The 19,585-nt window shown below is 46.5% G+C and overlaps 1 protein-coding gene across 1 annotated transcript in view; it reads left to right on the forward strand.

Annotated features, from left to right (window-relative positions):
- Positions 1-19,585, forward strand: part of ppargc1b (peroxisome proliferator-activated receptor gamma, coactivator 1 beta) — a 91,990-nt gene that overhangs the window by 47,893 nt on the left and 24,512 nt on the right. The window contains exon 2 of the mRNA XM_053428900.1: positions 17,301-17,486. Coding sequence (XP_053284875.1) covers positions 17,301-17,486 — 186 coding nt within the window. The remainder of the gene's footprint in view (positions 1-17,300; positions 17,487-19,585) is intronic.

Genomic DNA, 19,585 nt, shown 5'->3' on the forward strand with positions numbered 1-19,585 from the left:
TTCCTCAGTGAGAGCGATTGTGGAGATTGGGACCTCGAGGAACCAGCACGTATGCTTTTTATTTGTGGCAGTGACGTGTGTTAATGTGGACAGAGGACGGGGGGGTCAGGTCACATGATGGTCGTCACTGCAGGAATTAAACAAGGAGGGTTATATATGAGAAAACAGGGATTGGATGGAGAAGAGGGTGGAAGGAGGAAGAGTAGAAACAACAGATGAACTAGATGTAGAGGTAAAGTAACACGGAGGGAGGGGATGGAGCTAGTGATGGATTGTGATGTTGAAATGAAAGCTTTATTTGAGTGTGTACTTTCTGGACAGCTCACCAATCCCCTCTGTTCGCTGGGATCAGCGTCCGCCTCTAATTGCTAATGAAGCTATTGAGAATAATCAGATACGCTGATGTTACAGTGATGGATTCAGTCCTGAGGCTGCAGCTCCGGCACAAAACAACATCCCCTCGGGTCTACTTCAGGTTGGTTGGCTCCGAATCAGAGAGTTAGAACCAAATCGGGTTTGTTGCAGCTCCATATTATCATCACTTTCTAGGTGGGAGTTCCCGACATGGGGTCAGGGATCCTTCCAGAGGGCTAGAGGATGAATCTGAGGGTTATTTAAATGATCAGGTAAACAAAATAACACACATTATAGCTCTTAAAGAAGGATGTCAAATCCCTACCAGCCGGGACCCCATCAGCAGGTCTCCTCCTCGTTTGTGTCCCGTCCACACTGAATACCTTTTGACCCTTTCCACAGGCAGCACCACTGAGAACCTACTCTCCACTGGTGTGATCCATTTCGATGCCCTTGCTAGCGTTCTGCTGGAAGTGACAGTTATTTGAGTGGAAGTGGTCAAAGGTGACGTCCTTGGATTTCGCAGTAAAACAAATCCTTGTGGCCGACCAGGCTTCAGATTAGCTGATTCAGATACTGCACAGTCATCCTCTGAGCCCATACCTGTGAAGCTATAGCACATATCATTTGAATTCATCCTCATAAACCTGCTCGTACAATAAACTGTGAAACACACACGGGATCATTTATGAAAAGCAGGACGTTCTGTGTTTGTGTGTTAGAGTCTGTGGATGCATTATGAATAGGGAGGAGGATGCCCACACAGGGACTCTAATGGATTGATAGATGGGGGTGCAGGGGTTCTGGTGCAGCTCAAGGCCGAGTGCTCTGAAATTAGATACTGAGACGGTGGGACACCTGAGACCGGGACATCGTAGCTGCTGAGGGTTAGAACCTGTTCAGCAGCAATTTAATCAACACGCGTCTCTCACAGGAAATTTGGAAAATGGTCGCCGGTGCTTAAGGAGATTGCAAAGTCGTCACGTTGAGGGAGAAAGACGACAGAAGGACACGGAGGAGATTGTGATGCTGGGGCGTTTATTCTAGAAACCAGTTGAATATCTTCTCTGCTCATCTGTGAGTTTTATCAAATTAACTCAAAGTGAGCAGATTCAATCCTCTTAAAGTCGGAGAGAGAGAGAGAGAGAGAGAGAGAGAGTGTCTCTTTATCTCAATCTCCCGACTCCCTCTGTCCTGTTTCCATTCGGTATCTGTTCTGTGCTCACACTGAATGAAACCGAGCTGGCAGCGCCTCCTCTCCGTCTCAGCTGCCACCGCCGCTCTTATTTCTGAGCCCTGAATCGGCTTCCCCCCCCCCCGATCCCATTACGAGGCCGCGCCGGCTACCTGCGGCGTCAGGACGGCAGCTCACCCCCCCCCCCCCCCCCCCCCCCCCCCCCCCCCCTCCATCTCGTCTTCAGGCCGCCGTCATCTGTCGCTTGTGATTTCCTCGATCTTGATGTCTGGCCAAGTTTGGCTCGAGTGAGACACAGGTTTTTACCCTTGATGCAGCTTTTTGATTCATGATATCGATCATCATTTTTAATTAAATTTTAATTATTTTATATTAAATTCTATTAAATAATAGAAAAGTGCAGGTTTCCTTTGATGCAAATGACGCGATAACAAAGAAGAAAAGTTTCAGTTGTCTTACCTTTTTCAGAATTTGTGCAAGTGGTGTTATTATTTCAAATATATTTAATTCAAAGTTGCTTAAATGTAAGATTTTAAGCATCAGACACAACAAGGAAACGTGCACTGGAGCAACTCCAAACTTTACAGGACATTAAAATTCGTAAATCCGAGAATAAAAAGCTCTGCAACTTTACAAACATACAAAAGTACATTTCCCGAAAATTAAATTAAATCTTTCGATATTTAATCCAAATATTTAATATTTCTAAAAATCTTTCCTGAAATGTCTGGAGATGATTCTCTTTTTAATTTGCACTTATTTTAGCTTCCGTCACCCCCCCCACCCCCCCTCCCCCTCTCTCATCTCACTGAGCTGCTGAGTCGCCCTTCGCTCGCTCCTGATTGGCTGTGGCTTTATCCATCGGCCAGTGGAACAGTCCGATTTAGCCTTGACTGCTAATCTGACAACAATTAAGCGGGTGTTTAGCGATGAGGTGGGGGTGGCGAGGATGTGGGCGTGGCTCAGGGTTCCAGAGGAGCCGCCACCTTGTAGTTGTGCATGGTGTGCAGCAGGACGACACACTCTGAATCAGCCTGCTGCATCGAGCACAGAGTGCGTGGCTTAATGTGAGTGTTCATCCATCCCTCCGTCATTAGCCTCTTACGTGCAGGGGGGCGGTTGAGGGCTCACCTGGGCTGAAGCTTCCAGATTTAGCCGGTGTGCCGCCGCCGGGGGAGGGAGGGATGGATGGAGCCAGATTAGGTGGCAGAGTGACAGAGGTTGGCTGGAGGTGAGATCAGTGAAACGGATCTGCCTGGAGGACGGAAGAGCCGGAGACTGGATCCTGATCCATGAGTCGACAGAACGCACATCAGAAGAACACACAGACACACACTGGATTCTTAATTTGGTCTAATGGCTTTAATCTGGTGCAATTTAACTTCAATATTTTGGGTTATTTTCTAACGAATCATTAGTGATATTTACGAGCGTCATTATGAAACAGTAATGAGGAAGCTGTTGTCTCGACCTCTCCTCCTCCCTCTTCTGGAAAAAATAACCAAACCGAAGGAGACACGTCCTTCTGGGTGACGAGGACATTTCACAGCTTTTCATAAAAGTAATCCCCTCCGTTTGAAATCCAGTCAGATTTTGCTGGAGGCAGATGAATCCTAATTTTTGGCCGAGACACTTAAATTTGGTTCCATCCCAAAGGTTAATGGTAAATGACTTGTTCATAAAGTCCCTCACATGGCAGATCAGAGGCTGAACTAACCAACGTTTGGCAGAAAATCAACCAAACTGAGATTGAGGAGACTTTGAGCAGATCTTTGCAGAAACGTGGTTATTACCCGGCTGCTCTGCTGAGTCGGAGCTGGATGTGGAGCAGAAACCAGAGCGAGGAGGAAAGTGAAAGTGAGCGTCTGATTGAACTCAGAGTGTTTCTGAGTCCAGACTGGAAGAAGCATCAGCAGCACTCAATAACACTTGTTGTATTGACTGAAGGCCAGACACCATTTGCAGACTGTATGTGTGTGTGTGTTTGTGTGTGTGTGTCTGCGCGCACAATAGAGATATGAAAGGAAGTGAACCCGCACGTTTGTGTGTCTCAGACGAAGAGAGAGGAAGAGAGAGTGTGTGTGTTTGTGTGTGTGTGTTATGAGAAAAGAACAAAGGAAACCAAGTGGCAATTTGTCGGAAGTTGGGTATTTCCCTTAGTCCTCATCACAAGTTCTCTTTCATCACTTCATGCTCTCACGCTGTCTGTCTGATAGTAATGAGGTCAGGGGTCAGGGGTCAAGAGGATGCTCTTACAAGAGGAAGATGACCCGAGAGTAAATTCTGCTCCTAAACTTTGTGTATTCTTGTCACAAATACCGAATTTGATTCAACCTTTAAGCAGCAAAATGTACTTAAAGTGTTGAAGTAGAAGTACTTAAAGTGTTGAAGTAGAAGTACTTAAAGTGTTGAAGTAGAAGTACTGCGTCTGAATAAAGCCTCATGATGAAAGACATCATTAGAAGGAAGCAGCACGCGGCGGCTGCAGCTGCTGCAGGTGGAGCTGCAGCAGTTTCATAAAGACTCGGGGACACCACCTGAATCCGAGGGGTCGTCAGATGATTAATATGAAAAGACACGAGGAAGAAAAATTATCATACAAAACCTCTGTTCGCAGCTTTAGGGCCTTTTCTGTGATATTTGAATTCTGCTGCAGATATGAAACGTTTTAAGAATCACTGAAATGAAAACATGTGAGAAGTTTAGTGTTAGTCTTTCATACTTGGTACGTATAAATACTGTGTCTTGTTTGTTTAATCACTAAGGACAAACATGAATGTGGACTAAAGTGTGTGACCTTGCAGCTGCACCTCGTGTGGTGGAGTCCTGACGCTCATCGTGTGTGTTACTGAGAACATTCTGAACTTCAGCTTCATACACGGAGCGGAAACACAACTCGTGAGCGTGGAAAGTTATTTCAGGTCGTCGTGATCATATGAACCCTCACAGGGTTTTAGTGTCAAGCTCAAAGGCACTGCGGCAGGGGAGCATGCCCCGCGGTCATGTGTAATGACATCCTATCCCTTGGAATTACTGTACACAAAGATATACACAACTGCATGAGGACACACACACACACACACACAGGCCTGGAGGAGCTGGGATGGGAACAGTCAGTACAACACTTTTTACAGCAGCGTCCCACTTCCTCTCTGGTTTTTGGCCTCAGTTGAGCTCATGGTATCCCAAACACACAAAAAATACACACTTAACACACACACACACACACACACCCGCATTGACCTCATGACTGACTGACTGACTGGTTGTCATTTAGCAAGTTTAGAGGAACTAAGTGAATTAAATTATAAAGGAAATGGCACAGAAGGTTCCTTTTTAAACGCAACACACACACACACACACACACACACACTCCCAGACACACACACACACAGTCTCACCACTGAGGAAGGTAATGAGAAACAGTCGCTGCCAATTTTCCTTATTGATTCATTCATTCATTAAAATGTGTGAGACGAGGCCAGAAATCACTTTTATCTGTCATGTGACAACAACAGGGCACGAGGCCAAGGCCACGCATGTTTATAGTGTGTGTGAGTGTGTGTGTGTGTGTGTGTGTCTGTCTGTGTGTGGGGGTGAGGGGTCATCTGTGTCTGGCAGAGGCTCCTCAAGTCAGTGGCAGCCTGTGGAAGAATTGGTCATGAGACTAGGATAAGAGCTAAATATAGACCCACAACCACACACACACACACACACACACACACACACACACACAGACACACACAGACACACACTGACGCCGTCTCCGTGCTATAAGCTCAGTATCTGAATGAACCAGTCCACCTATCAGAGAATCACGCTGCAGATTTGCATTCTGGGAACATCGTCTCCTTTTCTCTCGCCATTTATTTCTCCCGCCCTCGTTCATCTTTCATCGCGGTGGAGAGAAACTCCTCAGGGAGCCGAGCCGAGCGCCCTGTGTCCCTGTGTCTCTGTGTCTCTGTGTCCCTGTGTCTCTGTGTGTCTGTGTCTCTGTGTCTCTGTGTCTCTGTGTCCCTGTGTCCCTGTGTCCCTGTGTCTCTGTGTCTCTGTTTCTCTGTGTCTCTGTGTCCCTGTGTCCCTGTGTCTCTGTGTCCCTGTGTCTCTGTGTCTCTGTGTCCCTGTGTCTCTGTGTCTCTGTGTCCCTGTGTCCCTGTGTCTCTCTGTCTCTGTGTCTCTGTGTCTCTGTGTCCCTGTGTCCCTGTGTCCCTGTGTCCCTGTGTCTCTGTGTCTCTGTGTCTCTGTGTCTCTGTGTCCCTGTGTCCCTGTGTCCCTGTGTCTCTGTGTCTCTGTGTCTCTGTGTCCCTGTGTCCCTGTGTCCCTGTGTCTCTGTGTCTCTGTTTCTCTGTGTCTCTGTGTCCCTGTGTCCCTGTGTCTCTGTGTCCCTGTGTCTCTGTGTCTCTGTGTCCCTGTGTCTCTGTGTCTCTGTGTCCCTGTGTCCCTGTGTCTCTCTGTCTCTGTGTCCCTGTGTCTCTGTGTCCCTGTGTCCCTGTGTCCCTGTGTCCCTGTGTCTCTGTGTCTCTGTGTCCCTGTGTCTCTGTGTCCCTGTGTCTCTGTGTCTCTGTGTCCCTGTGTCCCTGTGTCTCTGTGTCCCTGTGTCTCTGTGTCTCTGTGTCCATGTGTCTCTGTGTCTCTGTGTCCCTGTGTCTCTGTGTCTCTGTGTCTCTTTGTCTCTGTGTCCCTGTGTCCCTGTGTCCCTGTGTCTCTGTGTCTCTGTGTCTCTGTGTCTCTGTGTCTCTGTGTCCCTGTGTCTCTGTGTCCCTGTGTCTCTGTGTCTCTGTGTCTCTGTGTCCCTGTGTCTCTGTGTCTCTGTGTCTCTGTGTCCCTGTGTCTCTGTGTCCCTGTGTCCCTGTGTCTCTGTGTCTCTGTGTCCCTGTGTCTCTGTGTCTCTGTGTCCCTGTGTCTCTGTGTCCCTGTGTCTCTGTGTCTCTGTGTCCCTGTGTCTCTGTGTCTCTGTGTCTCTGTGTCTCTGTGTCCCTGTGTCCCTGTGTCCCTGTGTTTCTGTGTCCCTGTGTCTCTGTGTCTCTGTGTCTCTGTGTCCCTGTGTCCCTGTGTCCCTGTGTCTCTGTGTCCCTGTGTCCCTGTGTCCCTGTGTCTCTGTGTCCCTGTGTCCCTGTGTCTCTGTGTCCCTGTGTCCCTGTGTCCCTGTGTCCCTGTGTATCTGTGTCCCTGTGTCTCTGTGTCTCTGTGTCTCTGTGTCCCTGTGTCCCTGTGTCCCTGTGTCCCTGTGTCTCTGTGTCCCTGTGTCTCTGTGTCTCTGTGTCCCTGTGTCCCTGTGTCCCTGTGTCCCTGTGTCTCTGTGTCCATGTGTCCATGTGTCTCTGTGTCTCTGTGTCTCTGTGTCCCTGTGTCCCTGTGTCTCTGTGTCTCTTTGTCTCTGTGTCCCTGTGTCCCTGTGTCTCTGTGTCTCTGTGTCTCTGTGTCTCTGTGTCCCTGTGTCTCTGTGTCCCTGTGTCCCTGTGTCCCTGTGTCTCTGTGTCTCTGTGTCTCTGTGTCCCTGTGTCTCTGTGTCTCTGTGTCTCTGTGTCCCTGTGTCCCTGTGTCCCTGTGTCCCTGTGTCTCTGTGTCTCTGTGTCCCTGTGTCCCTGTGTCCCTGTGTCCCTGTGTCCCTGTGTCCCTGTGTCTCTGTGTCTCTGTGTCTCTGTGTCCCTGTGTCTCTGTGTCCCTGTGTTTCTGTGTCCCTGTGTCTCTGTGTCCCTGTGTCCCTGTGTCCCTGTGTCCCTGTGTCCCTGTGTCCCTGTGTCTCTGTGTCCCTGTGTCCCTGTGTCCCTGTGTCTCTGTGTCCCTGTGTCCCTGTGTCCCTGTGTCTCTGTGTCCCTGTGTCCCTGTGTCCCTGTGTCCCTGTGTCCCTGTGTCTCTGTGTCTCTGTGTCCCTGTGTCCCTGTGTCCCTGTGTCTCTGTGTCCCTGTGTCCCTGTGTCCCTGTGTCTCTGTGTCCCTGTGTCCCTGTGTCCCTGTGTCCCTGTGTCTCTGTGTCTCTGTGTCCCTGTGTCCCTGTGTCCCTGTGTCTCTGTGTCTCTGTGTCCCTGTGTCTCTGTGTCTCTGTGTCTCTGCTCCTCCTCCCGGGTGTCTCTTTCATAATTCACAATCAGAACTGGAAACCCTTAACTTCCTCTTTGCTCTTTTCTTTTTTTGTCTCCTCAGATTTGTGTCCACTGTCTCTTGAGACACTTACTTTTAACACATTTTTCATATGATCAGCAGAAATCATATGAAAAATAGGAAATGTATGAGAAATGGTTACAGTTCTCATCCACATCCGTCCAGACTCAGACTCTACAATATGAAGGATTTTAATAAAACATCCATTTGGTCATAATTAAGTTATGGCTCAAAACGACTTTGACCAACTTCTACACAGTTTATCCTTAATGCCATGTTTAATGTTTATTCTCTATTATATTTATATTTTTTCATATAGATTTAGGTGCATTTAAAGCCTGTTTAGCACTTGGTTGTTTAGAATCTGCCGTATAGACAAACACATAACGTTTCTATCTTCTCCATAAAAACACATAAAATAGATGACAACATTTATAACGACTCGTTTGAGCCGATAGAATCCAAAGTTTTTGTAAATGAATCAACAACTGTGTTGATAATTGATTTTTAAAGTAATTTATCAAGACAAAATGTAAAATGTTTCCTCTCCAGCGTGCGATACCATCCTGAGTTAAATACCTTTGTGTTTTGGACTCAAGCACCAAACGATTATTCAACAGGTTCAGATAATGACATAATCGTTAGCGAGCTCCTGAGGGTTGAGACGAGCTGCAGCTCTGGATCGGGGGGGGGGGGGGGGCACCTCCCTGCATGTAGAGCCGGTCGCTGCCGGTTAGAAACCGAGTTGCTGCTCAGTCGAGCATTTCTGGATAAATAAAGATGAATCAGCAGGAGATGATGATTCCCATTGATCCTCTTCCTCATTCAGCTTCTGTCCGCACCCTGGTGACTCTTCATCGACTCACTTTGTACCTCGATAATCAAACGGCACATAATTGGCTTTCTGTGGCCCTTATTAAATATGAAGGGGAAAGGGGGGGGGGGGGTCTTTTTGTTTGCGGTAATTAAGCACATCCCTTCTGTGTCGTCTGCCGAGGAGGGAGACGAGATGGGGAGTTTTAAATCCTGCAGCTTTTCCATTCTCATTACCTGTCGACAGAGAGGAGAGAGGAGGAGGAGATAAGACGCTCTGTACAATGTGGGTGACAACACAAAGTGTGTAGTAATTTAACAAGTTGTTGATTAAAGCCTGTTATGATGAAAAGAAACATTCACACGTTCATTGAGCTGAATATTGAGGGTTTTTTTCCTTTATTCTTCTTAAATACGACTCCTAAACATTTGAGATCTGTTTCTTCTCATGTTGTAAAACCAGAGGTTGTTTTATCTGTTGATAAGAATTTTCTTGTTTGTTTTGAAATCCATTGAAATATATTTATTTGGTTCTTCCCTGACCCACAATGTTTCCCTCCACCGTAAAATGGCCAACAACAGTCCCCTGAAATTCAGCCAAGAGGCCACTGATCATCTTAATATGATTTGTTTTTAAATACGATTATAAAAAGTTAATATTCCTTTGGTAACAGATAAAAACTTTAAAGGACGTCCTGTCTGTCAAAGTAAAAGAAAGTGATATAAAAACTTTCCTGGATCCTCTCCAGAAGTTCTTGGCCCGTGTCTCATCCTTCAACCAAGTTTCTTTTGGAAATCTGTTCAGTAGTTTTTGGACAAACAAACCAAACAAGGTAACAAGCGGCTCATCATCTCTGCACAGACAGAAGAACGATCATCAATCCAAGGAGGAAGTTCCCCCAGACTCTCCGGCAAGTGATCCTTGAGAAATGGAGTTGAGAGGCAGCTCAGCGTTTGAGCATTTATCACCAAAGACCAAATTAAAACGACCAATACGTGAAATCCATGTCTGATAAGCCAGCGTCAGTTTTCATCTGATCAATGCTCCCGTGCACGTTTGTGTGCCGGCCACATTTTACGGGGGGTCGTGAGTCCACGGGTTTAAGTTGCACAGCGGAGACGGGAATGGGGGGGGGGGGGGGGGGGGGGGGGGGGGGGGTGTCGTCTTCTAAACCACTTCCTGCCAAAGGCACCTTGAAGACAGTGGGAGTCAAGGGAGCGGGACACTCAGCCACGTCTCCTGCATCCTGGCAGGTTGCCTCATATCTGTGTCACTTCAGTGTGCAGGGGGGGGGGGGGGGGGAGTGATTACAAGTCTCTATCTGGCTCCTCTCATCATCATCTCTCATGTATATGGGCTCGGCTCTGTCACTTCACCTTCACACGTTCCATTATTCACACTGTTTCTCAAAGACCTTTTTTTTTTTTAAAGCGTCATTTTGGAGATTAAAAGTTATAATATCTGAGGATTTGAATTCTCACAGATCCGAGGTCAGTCCTGCGTTGGATCGTGTTTGGAGACAAATTTGGACTTTGGGTTAAAACTCCTGAAGCTTCGTGCAGGAGAGAGAAAGTGGGATTTTGACCCCATTAAAAATAAGTTTAAGTAATTTACAAAACTAAATAGAAATAGAATATTTGTTTTTTTGTTACTGGAGTCGTGCATAAATCTCCATTATTTCCTCAAAGGTCAAAATTGAGGTTTTACTCTCTGCTGGAACATTAATTGTCACTTCTGATTTATCAAATCATATCATAATTACTTTTTTGTTTTATCCTTCAGAACTGAATTAAAGAACAACAGCTTTGATTATTTAAAACCTCTGGATGCTTTTAGTTATTCACAACGAGAGCTGAAGCCCCGAAGGGTCGAGGCAAATTATTCATGTTTCACCAGCGGATGTAAATAATCTGTGAAGTGATCACGTACATTCAACTGGGACCTGAGATCCTTTCTTGTCCCTGCTGCCCTCCTGCACCTCCAGCCCAGAGTTGAGAGAGCTTGACCTTGTATGGTGGTAGTGGTGTGGCTGTCTGTGTGTGTGTGTCTGTGTGTGTGTGTGTGTGTGTGCATGCCTGAGCCTAAAGGGAAGTGTGGACAGTCCAGAACACTGATGGCCGACTCACTGGCACATGACCGGGCTTGTGACTGAGTTTATATAACCTTACACAAGTCGTGGAGCTGACAGGGAATCAGCCGGAGGTTTGATTCCCCGTGTGGGTCGATCCAGAATCACACGAGGATCAGAACCACGTAGGAGACACACATCCGACTTCCCTGTCGCACAAAAGTTAGGAAAAGTGACACTAAACCGCTTTGTCCTGATCCAGTTGGTGTAAAACATGGAATAGATTGTAAGGAAACGTTTTTCTCTGGTTTTCTTCGCTTCATACTTTTAGCTTTGACTCCAAGAATAACTTTCTCACTTCCAACCTCAGAAGCTCAACTCGGCGTACAAGATCACATCAACCCTTTGAGGAACCCTCAACTAACTATAATCCCAATCTACTATTAATAGCAGACTAATGGAAAGACGTGCAGCTTCACCTCGGCCCCCTGCTGAGAAGTCAAACGAGAGATAACCCTGGGAAGAATAGACCCTGCGGTTGAATATAGAAGTGAAAGATGCCGGTTCAGCAGATCCACACGCACACGTCTCGCTGGCCTTCCCACTGTCACCCGCTGGTTCGAGCCCCGACCGCTCTCCCCACGTGCCGACGTGCTATAAATAGGGCGCGGGTTTAGTGCGTGATTGTCCCGGCAGGCGTTTTATGATGTGAACGGTCCAGTAGGTTTCTCACTGTTGTTACTGAGGCAGAGTTTAACCACAAATGGAAGTCACCACATTTTATTTCTCTCCCATTTCTCCTCTGTCGTTATTATTATTATTATTATTATTATCACGCTGCCCTTTACAAGCCGACACTAACCAGTGGTTTTAAAGGGTTTCAAAAGGTCAGAGGTCGGCGTGAAGTTTGCACACGTAGGTACTTGTGGGTACTTTCGGTCTCTGTCTTCCTTTATTGGAGTAATTCATGGTCATATAAACTCTGAATGAACTTATTCCATTTTCCCCTGAAGTGTTTTCTCTTTCGATGTCTTCAAAGGTGTTAATTTCACACCAGTTTGCTTAATCTCCCCAGTCTAAAGCTCCATTTAGGCCATAATCGATTCAGACAGAGACACAGTGAGTGATGGCTTCATCACTCAGACGCCATTGTGTTATCAGCACATTAACACAGAGAAGAATAAGCCACTTTTCTCCCCTTTATTTCCTCTTTTATCAAGTGTTTATTTAGTTCCCACAGAGAAGTGACTGAGCACAGAAACAGAACTCTTGATTGTCTCCTCAGACGTCTGGGTTTCAAACTTAAAGCCACCGCGGTCTGGGAGCTGTTTGGGGGAATCTGAGCTTCTTTTCAACTCGAGACTTTATCAGGATTCAAACGGGCGGTTTCTCTGAGCTGCTGAGAAGAGTTTGACTCTGAGCAGGAGGCGCTGCTCGTCTGAAAGTGGAAAGAGAAGTCAGCGCTTCTTCTGAAAAGAATAAACTGGAAAAACTTAGATCTTTGTTCTAACGTAAAGATTCACCTTATGACATAATAACCAGAGCTGATTGGACGGGAAACTTGGAGTTAAAGTGAATTTACAATATAAAATCACTCTCACACCAGTCTCCTCACGAAACCACGTTTAAATTCACTAGATCCAGATTCTGATGGAACTCTGGAGTTTGACATGTGACATTGGTTTGTGTCCGTGAGGGCTTATCTTAACCAATTTAACTCATACAAACTTTAACAAAAATAGTTATAATTGCAGTTTTAATAGATTCCAGTAACTCGGTGTCAGAGCAGAAGAGTAGCGACTACTTTTCCGTTTGTGTTAGAAACCAATACAACGAGTGTGAGTGTTGTTTCTGGATTCTTCCTTTGCTTTATCGAGGAAACCCTTTGATTTTCCTAAAGTGGTTTAAAGATCTGACATCACATGAACTGGTACTGAGCGTGTCTGAGGTCAAAGGTCACTGCTCTCACACGATAGGTACAACACAATATTCAGGGATCCTGTACGACACAGAAAATACTTCTCTCCGTGTTTTGTTGTGCTTGGTCCGTGTTGTGTAGTTTTGTATGCAAGGGGTCACCTGTGTGTATGCATGGGACCACCTGTGTGTGTGTTAACATGTGACGTGGGAGCTGTGAGTGTGTGTGACGGAGCAGGACGCCATCGACCCAGCTGTCCTCTGAGCAGGTGCTTGTGTGCTGCTCGGTCAACACCTCACATGTATGTCAAGGTTTCCCTGGTTCCTGGTGCAACATGGTCAGGTGTGTGAAGTGTGTGTGTGTGTGTGTGTGTGCGTCGTGCCCAAGGATGTTTTTATTGATTGATGGCTGCGGGGGAGAGATGAAAGGAGAGAAGGAGGGATGAAAGGAGGAAAGATAGAGAGGCTGAGTGGAAACAAAGAAATCAATCAGCTTGTCCTCCGAGTTTACAAGGAGGGAGAGACGGAGGGAAGAAGAAGGGAAGCACGGAGGAGAGAGGAGGAGAGATGAGAGGATGGGTGATAAAAGGAGGCAGAGAAGAGAGATGGAGGAGAGAGAGAAGGAAGAGGATTAGACGGGTTAAGGGATTGAAGAAGAGACTGAAGGGCAGTGAAGAGGAGAGGAAAGAAGAGATGAGGAAGGGTGATTGGCCAGAGAAGGTCTAAGTGGAGCAGAGGAAGAAGGTGGAAGAAGAGGAGAGAAGGAGGGATGAAGAAGAAAATTATTAAAAGTTAAAGAAACATAAGGAAACAAGGGAAGAAGAAGGAAAATGGTGAACGGAAAAAGACCAAAGTGAAGCTGATGAAAAGGGAAAAGAAGGATGAGATGAAGAGGATTGAGGAGGAGAGGAGATGAAGTATGTTGGGAGGGCGGAGGAGAAGAAAACAGAAAAGAGAGAGGGATGAAGTTATTGAAATAGAAAGATTTTGAGTGTAAGAAAGAGTGAAGAACGATAAAGGAGAAAAAGAGGAGAGACGAAAAGTGGAGAGAGGAGGCTAGTCAAGGAAAGGACAGGTGAAGGAAGGAAGAGAGCGGATGAGAAGGAGGAGAGAGGGAAGGAATCATGAGTGGAGGGGGATGAGTCAGATGCACGTGAGGGGGATGTGAGCTGCATGCTAACTACACACACACACACAGACACACACACACGCACACACACACACTAGGTGAAAACACACATCAGCAACTGGGAGGAGAGGAAGCGGTGGGAGGGTCTTACAGAGGGCATCCTCTCCTCCTTCCTTCCCATCTTCTTCTTCTGCTTCACTATCAAGTCACGACTGCCCTCCCTCTCCCTCCCTCCCTCCCTCCCTCCCTCTATCGCTCTTTCATTCCCTCTCTTCTGACCCACATCTCTCATTTTTCTCCCTCTCACCCACTCAGTCTCTCCCATCTCTTCCCTTCTTCTCATCTGCGCGTCCGGCGTATTTTTTGTTTGCCCATCATCTCTCTTTCCTTTTCCCTCTCTTCTTCCTCCCCCTCTTCCTTTTTCATGCCTCTCTCTCCCTCCATCCTCTCTCCCTCTCCCTCTTTCTCTCTCTCTTCACTCTGCTGATTGGCTCTTTGATCACGTCTCTGCTCTGGTGTGTAATTCTGCTCTGTAATTTATGAAACCATGAATGATATCAGCTCATGTTATTCGGTCTCTGACCTGAATAAACAGACAAATCAACTCGTGACCGGGGACAGTTGTAAAAATACAACAGTTGTCAGTCGTGATGATGAAGAGACACGATGAATATTGATCTAAAATCAAAGATAGAAATGAAAGAGAGAGATGATGGTCGGCCACTGCTGCGTGAAATTAACTACATCATCGATACATCATGAGTTTGTTGATTCATTTTTAAGTGTTGGTCCGTGCAGCCGCAGCCAATCGGTCAGTTTGATGGTGAAATAATCCAAAATAATAACTGAACAATGTTTCGGTAAATATGAAAAGTCTCATTTACAAGCTGTGCATGAAGCTTCATTTGAATTGAAGGACGCTCTTGTTAGCTTGTGGCATCGTTAGCGCTCACTGTTCTTGTGTGGCGTTGTTGTGGTGGCTGGTCGCACAACTCAGTGTGAGTCAGTGAGGGAGCGTGGAGATTCCCTGACGGCTCCTGGAGGCAGATCACAGACGCCGGTGATGAAGATGAGATATCGTGAAGGAAACGATGAAGAGAAACTCTCTCTCTGGTGGAGTGGTTGTGTTTTTCACACCTATTGTTTAGATGAAGACTCAAGTCACTGTTCCTCGATATGAATGAAAGAGAGAGAGAGAGAGAGACACCGTGATGACGTCACAGTGAATCTCACAATCTGTCAAGCTCCACTACAAACTGCACTGAAGTACTCAGATTACTGTTTATCTAAAGTAAACAAACTTTAAAATGATGCATAAGTTTTATGGTTTTTAAAAGAAACTGTTGCATATTATCAGTCATAAGCGTTTGGCGATTAATTCCTGAGGAAATCATTTTATAAAAACTATAACATAACGTGATAGTAATGTTGTTGTGTTGCTGCTGAGCTGCAGGTGACTTGCTGGCAGCTCTCAGAGACAACACCCTGAAGACACACTTTGCAGTGCAGGTTCAGTTTGAGATGATGTTACTGCTGAGGGAATCTGATCTGGAGTGAGAACTGCCGGTTTGATTCAGTTTGAAAGACGGTTGGTTGATAACTGGTCCGCCCTGTTTACTCGCCCTGTGAGGAGAATGGAGAAGGAAGTGTGTCTGTGACTGTGTGTGTGTGTGTGTCTGTGTGTGAGTGGGCGTGAGAGAGTCTGTGCTTGTAGACACAATTGATCGTTCTCTTGTCTTCTCTAAGAAACGTGCAAACTGACACACAACGTGAACGCTCGGCTTCCTTGTAAAAAAAAATACCAGTTGCACTTCTTTCTGTCCCCGACACGTTTCCTCCCCACCCCCCCCCCCCCCCCCTTCCTCCCTCGTTCACCTCCCACCAGAGACCACAGTCCCTTGTCTTCACACTGAGTCACGTACACACACACTTCCTCCTCCTCTTCCTCCTCCTCCTCCTCTTTTCTCTCTGTGCTCAGTGTTTCTGTCTGCAGCCATGTGTTGTGACTGGAGACCACGTGGCTCCACCTTCTGACTGGAACCCGTTCTGGGCCTTCTGAGGGGTTTCCTGAAGGGGTTTGAGGACCACGTGGGTGTTTCACAGGACTTGTCCCTCGATGGAGTTTGAGAAGGTGGTTCCATGTGCTCTTGAGGACATTTCAAAGCTCATTGAGGAGGTTTTCTTTGTCAGGTTCAGGGGTCTAAAGGATTCCCTGCTCTTGATGGTGTTTCAGGTTTTCTAGATGGGACTCCAGAATATTACCAGGGTGGTGAGACGGATCTCAATGAGCTGTAAGAGTTTCTGAGAAGAGCTGAGAGCTATTTAGAAGGTTTCCTGGAAACTAACAGCAGGGATTCAGGGTTTTCTGTAAAGTTTAGGGATTCTAAGGGATTTGAGGGATTTTAAATCCATTGTTGGGGGTTTAGGATCATGATGGTGTTTTATGAATTCACAGGGGGGAGGGGGGGGGGCTGCTGGAGGTCAGGAGGTTCATGAAGTTACTAGAGAGATTTTAAGGGGGGGGTCTTTAAGCGGTACGGATAACGATGGACAGATGGTTGTTGAGTCCTTAATGAGGCTTGTGATCAAAAGTATGTTTAACTTCAGTGTGCGTTTAAATATGAATTTGTGAATGAAACAGAACTTCTCTGTGTTACTACAACTACGTCACATATTCAAGCTACTTTATTACTTTTACAATCCTCCGTCTTCAAAGAGGTTGAATTCAAGGCTCTTTGCAGAAGAACCTTCTGTCTTCTGAGTCTGAGTCCACTGAATAAGAAGCTAATCAACTGGACATGCTCCAAATGCAGTGGACTTACAAATTTTATAAAAGGAACAAATATGTCTCGGTTGTGTTTGTGCTCGTCCACGAGGGAGAGTCCAGCTGATCACTGTGAGCGCCCAGAATCATTTTCAAAGGATCATTTCAAAGGATGGGGAATAATTTGCTCTTCAGAGCTCAGAACACAAAGCTGGATCGACCGTGACGGAGAAGTCCACAGATTACACCGAGGAGCTAATTTCACTGATTAACACGCACTCTGCCCGAGGGGAGCTAATCGCCTGAAGACCCTCTGTGACACAATAGCACTTTGTTGATGTGCAGGTCCTCCGCACAACGCCTGCTGCAGTATGTGACACAGCCTCTGTCTAATCCCTCATTGTGCAGATGCCTCCATGGGCTTCAGGGTGGAACCTCCTCAAACATGGAAGTCTCATTATCTGTAATGAGTGGCTGTTGAGAGATGAGGGGGCTGTTGACGAGAGCTCCTTGTGACTCCGACACCGAGCAGTGTAATAATATACAGTATGTACCAGATGATGGAGGCTTTCATCCAGAGTGCCTCACGGTGCTTCAACTGCATGCATATTTCACAAAGTGTGGCCCAGTGGGAATCGAACCCCTAAATATAACAATGGCAGCGCCGCGTCGAGATCGTTGAACTTCACAGGAAACGATAACCTCAGCTGGGAGCCGAGTCGCTTCCCATGTTCGGGGACTCGGGTTCTTAGACAGCGGTGGTTACAGAGAAAACATCAATTCCTTTGTGATGCATAAAAGAGCAAAGTGTCTGACTCCAGTGACGCAGGCAGACTGGTTCCACTCCCTCCAGCTGGGATCAGCACCTCCAGTTATTCAGGATCACGCCGCCCGGGAGTTTAGCTTTAATCTGGATGTTTGACTAACGTGACCTTTCCCCTCTCTCTTCCTCTTGCAGTATGGGGAGGAGGAGGTGTGTTCGGACCGCCTGGACACTGACTTCCCGGACATCGACCTCTCCCAGCTGGACACCAGTGACTTCGACAGCGTCAACTGTCTCAGCGAGCTGCAGTGGTGCAACGACCAGGCCTCCGACGCGTCGCCAGCCTCCATCCACTACAGCACGGCAGATGAGCTGTTTGAGGTGAGGCTCCACAGCTGCAGTTCCCTTTATTCTGCTCACGACTTCCTCAATGCTTTTATCATTAATGTTGTCATACACAGATAATCTGGGCCCCCAGGATTAGGGGGTTTCGGGAGTGAAGGTGTTTTTTAACTGTTGTTATTTTGTCCCTTTGAGCCTTTAAGGGATATCTGGGAATTCTACGTCTGCCAATAAAAACATGGTATTCACTTCCTTTTAGATTCCCACACAACAGAGACTTCAATACCTCATTGAGACGTTCATGGAAATGATGTTACAAAGTGCAGCTTCAAGTTAAAGGCACAAACCAGAGAGGAACAACACATTTCACCAGCAAATTCAAATCCAGATTGAGATTTTAAACCTAATCCACAAAATTGGAAGCCCGAAGCCTCGGTTCAAATGCAGAGTTTGTTAATCTCATTTGATTTAGGAAGGAGAAGAAACATCCTGTAGAACCGGAACACATCACCGGTGTTTCAGCGGTGAGAGAAGACACCGAGCTGCCGGGACCCTTTGTCTCAGGGACACCTTTCAAAAGTTTATATAAGATTTAAAAGTAATCTGGGAGTAGATTGAGTTTAGTTTGCCAATCAGGGGAAATCTCTCTGTTTCTCAGAATTGCAATTGGATGGTTCACGAACTTTCAAACTCAAATTCTACATCTTAACTATTGCAACACCACAATTACTTAAATATAAATATATATAACATATATATTTTCATGCTGCAGGTGTTTTTTGATGCAACCAGACGATTAACATGATAAGTCTCCACCGTGTTCGCCCTGGGCTCATGTCTTAAGTACGTTCATTCACTGTTAAGTATCTGAAACGTTACCTTGACTTGTTTGTTGTGCTCGTGTAACTCATCGCTAATTGTCCAGTCATTTGATGAATCTTGGCTTCGGGGCCAAAGTTGTCTTTCCCTTGACTCGTGCAAATCCCCAAACCTTCACCTGATCCCCTCGCTGAAATTTGGACGTGCAGCGTGTCTCCGGGGACACTGCCGAGAAAGTAATTGCCAGTTATGCCGTGTGTAATATGATGATGGAAGCAGTCCGTCAGCCTGGAGGAGCACTGGGGTTCTTACGACCCGAGGCTCCAGTATCCGGTGACCTTGGTGGGTGAATTCAGGGAACACCCTCTGCGTCTGAAAGCAGAAGCTGGATCATTGATTGTCTAAAGGTTTCCAGCCCCAGTGACGTCCACTGGTCCCATTACAGCTCGAGTGAGTGCATCCCGAGAAGAGAAAGACGACAACAGGGAGATAAAACAGCCTTTAGGTTCTTGAGTGTAACTGTGCTTGGTTCCACGAAGAGGGGGCAAGGCATGATGGGAACGGAGGTGAAGTAAACACAGACTCTCTCTCCTCGGTGTCTTCCTCCTCTTTTTTTTTATTCTCATTTCGATTCCCCATTAGCCTGAGAGACTGTCCGTCTTCCTGCTTCCGACACAAAACTAAAGTTTACGACACACAACCAGATCAGCACTGATACACATTTGTGTTGAGGCCATAATCTTTATGAGGAAGAGGAGCACGAGAGCAAGAGGCCTCATTACTGTGATCTGCTGCTGACGGCGTTTTACTAATAAAGACTCAAAGACGAAGGAGACAGGAGAAGAGAAGACACAGAAACAGTCGTTTTTCATTCCTCCTCTTGTTTCTCTCCATCTAGTTTCCCTCCTCTTCCTCGCTGTTATTATTCTTTACCGAATCTTCTCCCGACCCAAATTGAGCCTTTTTCCTTCTCTAATTCATCTCCCTTGTTATTATCCGTCCTCTCACGTGTCCATTTCCTCTGTGTTTTGTTTTATTTCTTTACAATATCCCCCCCTGAATAGACCTTTTTAAGAATAAATGATATTTTTCTCCCCCTGTCTTCCATACGTCCTTCCACCTTCTCCCCTCTGACAGATCATATTTTATCCAATATCGTATAGATCGCACTAATACAGACGGGGAGACGGTCGGACGGCTCTCAGTTAGGAACACAGAGTAATGAATAGCGTGATAAGCCACCAGATGAATCCCCCCCCCCCCCCCGTGCCTTCCCATCGATACTCCATTTATTTACAGCAGCGTATCGGAATCTAATC

The sequence above is a fragment of the Pleuronectes platessa genome, chromosome 8, assembly GCF_947347685.1.
Source record: "Pleuronectes platessa chromosome 8, fPlePla1.1, whole genome shotgun sequence".
NCBI classification, from domain to species: Eukaryota; Metazoa; Chordata; class Actinopteri; order Pleuronectiformes; family Pleuronectidae; genus Pleuronectes; species Pleuronectes platessa.